This window comes from Hipposideros armiger, unplaced genomic scaffold (genome assembly GCF_001890085.2).
Source record: "Hipposideros armiger isolate ML-2016 unplaced genomic scaffold, ASM189008v1 scaffold_240, whole genome shotgun sequence".
In the NCBI taxonomy this organism is placed as follows: Eukaryota; Metazoa; Chordata; class Mammalia; order Chiroptera; family Hipposideridae; genus Hipposideros; species Hipposideros armiger.
Window position 1 is genome coordinate 388,999 of NW_017731590.1, and position 3,442 is coordinate 392,440.

General features: G+C 43.4%; 1 protein-coding gene across 1 annotated transcript in view; it reads right to left on the minus strand.

Moving 5' to 3' along the window:
- L1TD1 (LINE1 type transposase domain containing 1) overlaps nucleotides 1–3,442 on the minus strand; it is a 30,664-nt gene that overhangs the window by 10,857 nt on the left and 16,365 nt on the right. Inside the window, exons 2-4 of the mRNA XM_019655479.1 lie at nucleotides 2,528–2,664; nucleotides 2,167–2,203; nucleotides 1,932–2,004 (exon numbers count right to left, since the gene is read on the minus strand). Coding sequence (XP_019511024.1) covers nucleotides 1,932–2,004; nucleotides 2,167–2,203; nucleotides 2,528–2,664 — 247 coding nt within the window. The remainder of the gene's footprint in view (nucleotides 1–1,931; nucleotides 2,005–2,166; nucleotides 2,204–2,527; nucleotides 2,665–3,442) is intronic.

The window sequence follows — 3,442 nt, forward strand, 5'->3', positions numbered from 1 at the left end:
AAGAAAGGAAACAACTATATTAAAATGATGATACTCAATATATACTAATAACAAAAGATGAATACAAGTAACGTGTATACATTTTTTGGCACCCCCATTATATACTGGGGGGTGCCCAAAAAAATGTATAGAAGTGGACACTTTGGTTAACATTGCTCAAGCAGTAGTTTGCCATAATCAGAAGTGTCAGGGCCAGTTGAGTGGCCCAGTTGGTTAAGAGCGTGAGCTCTGAGCAACAGGGTCACCAGTTCGATTCCCACATGGGCCAGTGAGCTGCGCCCAAGCTGAGCTGCCACTGAGATGGTGAGAGTGAGTGCTCTTAGCAGCAAGGTTGCTGGTTCGACTCCTGCATTGGATGGTGGGCTATGCTCACCCTCCCCCACCTCTGCAACTAAGATTGAAAGCGGCAACTGGACTTGGAGCTGATGGGTCCTAGAAAAGCATAATGCTCCCCTTCCCCAATTCCCCAGTAAAAATCTTAAAAAAAAAAAAGTGTCTGGATGCTGAGGGTAACCACTTTGAACACCTCTTGTAATTGCAGAAGTCAAGTGTGACTTGTATTAATCTTTTGCTATCGGTATACATTGAGTATTACAATTTTAATCTGGTTTTCCTTTCTTAAAATGTATATATGGTTTTTGGCACCCTCTGTATATATGGAGAGAGGGAGAAAGGGAGGGAAGGAGAGGGAGAGAGAGGGAGAGGGAGAGGGAGAAGGAGAGGGAGAGAGAGAGAGAGAGAGAGAGAGAGAGAGAGAGAAATCTATACAGTATACATTTTAAGATTGGGATCATAAAAATTTTCAGAAAATGAGCTACAGTGTTTTTAATGAATCAAGTACATGAGAACATACTCTTAACGACGTAAACAAAAACTTTTATCCATTGAAATGGATAAAAGTTAGATATTAACATTAATCAACATTATGATAGGTTAGTAAAATAGTTTTATTTGCATTTACCTGATTGCTAATGAAAAAAAAAGTATCGAGGCTACTTTATACATTAAAAATTGACCCTAAATATTTATACTTGATAGTTNAGGCTGCCTATTTTGAAAAGGTAATTCACCATATAGGAAATGCAAGTAGATAATAAACATATGAAAAGATGGCGGTCACAAGCCAAGGAAATGCAAATCAAAATCAGCTTTTTTCCAATCCTGAGATTAAGGGGAAACTTCCTCTCCCATCCCCCAATGCCTTGCGTGTGTGAATTCCTAAATGTTTCTCACCATTCCTAACTTGTCCCTGTCTCCAAAGTTCACCGTCCTGTTGTATTATTATGAAACTTCCTTAAAACATAAATCAGAACTCATCACTGCACTGATTATAGTCTCAGAAATCTTTCTTTTCGAAACCACCTTTGATCCCCACGAAGCCTGATCTGAAACTTGCCAATTTCAGGGTTATCTAGGACCTTGGATGAGAAAGAGAACATCCAGCCATCCATTTATTCACTTATTTTTCCCGGTGCACAGTGATCTTTATTTTCCTTAGTGTCAAATATTTATTTTTATTAATCCGTTTAAATTCAGTTAGCATTTAAATTCAGTTATCAAAATAGTAAATTTGAGATATAGAATATGTGAGCTTAACCTATTATTTAAAACAAGATTGAGTGGCCGATCTAAACTGCATTAATGTTGAGGTGGTGAGAGTGTAAAACTGTTTCATGATACCTGCAACAACTGTAATGGGAAATGAAAATACCTGTGATTTCTAGTGGTGACGAAGTTGTGGAGTCCGCTAATAACACCCGACTACCAAAGTGCAAGGATGAGGCACCCCATCCTAGATGACCAGCTGCAGGGCTCTCATTTCTCATCCATGCAAAGGGCAATGCCCCCGAATCACTCTGAAACATGCGCACCCGCCAACGCAAGCTCCCCGTCCACTTCCCCAGCTACCAAGCCATCAGCTGCTTACCCACCGAGAGTCGGCCTGGAAGACGAAATCTCCCGACAAGCAGGACTTGGGTCTCCTACACAGCTGCGTCTCAGGGCCTAGAATGCAAGCAAGTTCAGGATATATAACCCAAAGGTTAAGGCTGAGTATGTAGAAATTTGCCCCATTTTGTACACAGGAAAAACAGGTACTTCTCTCGCCATGTGTTTGCTTCACTTTCTGTTACTACTTCCAAATCTATTTCCCAGTCAGATAAATACCTGAAGAGGTTGAAGATGGAAGTTCAAGGCCTCGGGTCTAGAAAATGGAGGAGATAGGATGAAAACCCAGGTCCGTCCGGCTCCAAAGCTTTTAGTTATTCCACTGCTCCCAAAAGTCACTATGTAAATATTCACCTCCCCCACCCTCTTTTTTTTTTAAAGCTAGTACTTAAGTACTTCCTCGTTTCCTTGATTTCATTTTCTCCTCAAAGCACTGCTATTTTAATATCCCCACTTTCGGAGTAGGGGACGCTTAGGAAGGTGCCTTTCTCACGGGCGGGTGAAGAACAAAGCAGTTTGTAAAGCTGGGGACCCCCAAGGGGACTCTGGACCCCGCGCTCCCCCCTTCAGCCAGCCTTACCTGAAGAAGGAATCGGCCTGAGGATGCAGACGCGAACAAAGCGAAGCAGGAAGGATGAGGGTTGCCTCACAATCTTTTGCTGGCTCCTCCTCCACCTCCTGCGGCGTAGGAAAGACCCTAGGCCTTCCCCTTCCAATCTATACTCCCTAGTTCCCTCCCCAGGAACTCTCATCCGGTCCTGAAGCAGCTGCTGGTCGCCACCCGAGCGCCAACTCCCAGCTCGGATTCCTAGCCCCTCAGGAGGGATGTGCTCCACCCTCCACACCCCACCAGTCCTGACTCCAGTCTCACATCTCAATAAAGGCATCTCCAGACCATAACCCCAGAGGTCATCCCTGATTCCCCTGTTTTCTTAAATCTCCCCTTTCAATCATTCCCACACCCTTAAATTTATCCTCTTATCTCCTTCTCCACAGCTCCAGCATAGTCTGAGCCCATCATCTCTCACCTGGATCACTGAAATAACAAACTAGTTTCCTAGCCTCCTCTCTGCAATTCTTTCCTTCATTTAAGCTTTCAGTGGCTTCCATTTCAATTGAAAATTCTAACTCCTCATCCCATTCGAATGCCCCCTTCAGCTTTGTATTGTATAAGTACTACTCCCCATAACAGAAACAGCCTCTCTTCAGCGCCTCAGAAAATACTGAGGTTCCTGCCTCAGGGCCTTTGCACTAGCTGTTTCTCCGAGAATTCATTTCCCAGTTCTTTCACAGCTGACACCTTTTCATTCTCAGGCCAAACATTAACTCCTATTAGAGGCCTCCCAGGCCACCCTTTCTAAAGGAGCCACACATACACTCCATCCCATTACTCTTGTTAAAGAACAAAATTCAACCACCAAGTAATTTGAACATCTAGTTGGCTTGATTAAGTGATTCATGAATCAGGCAACATCCCATCTAGTAACTCAAAGGG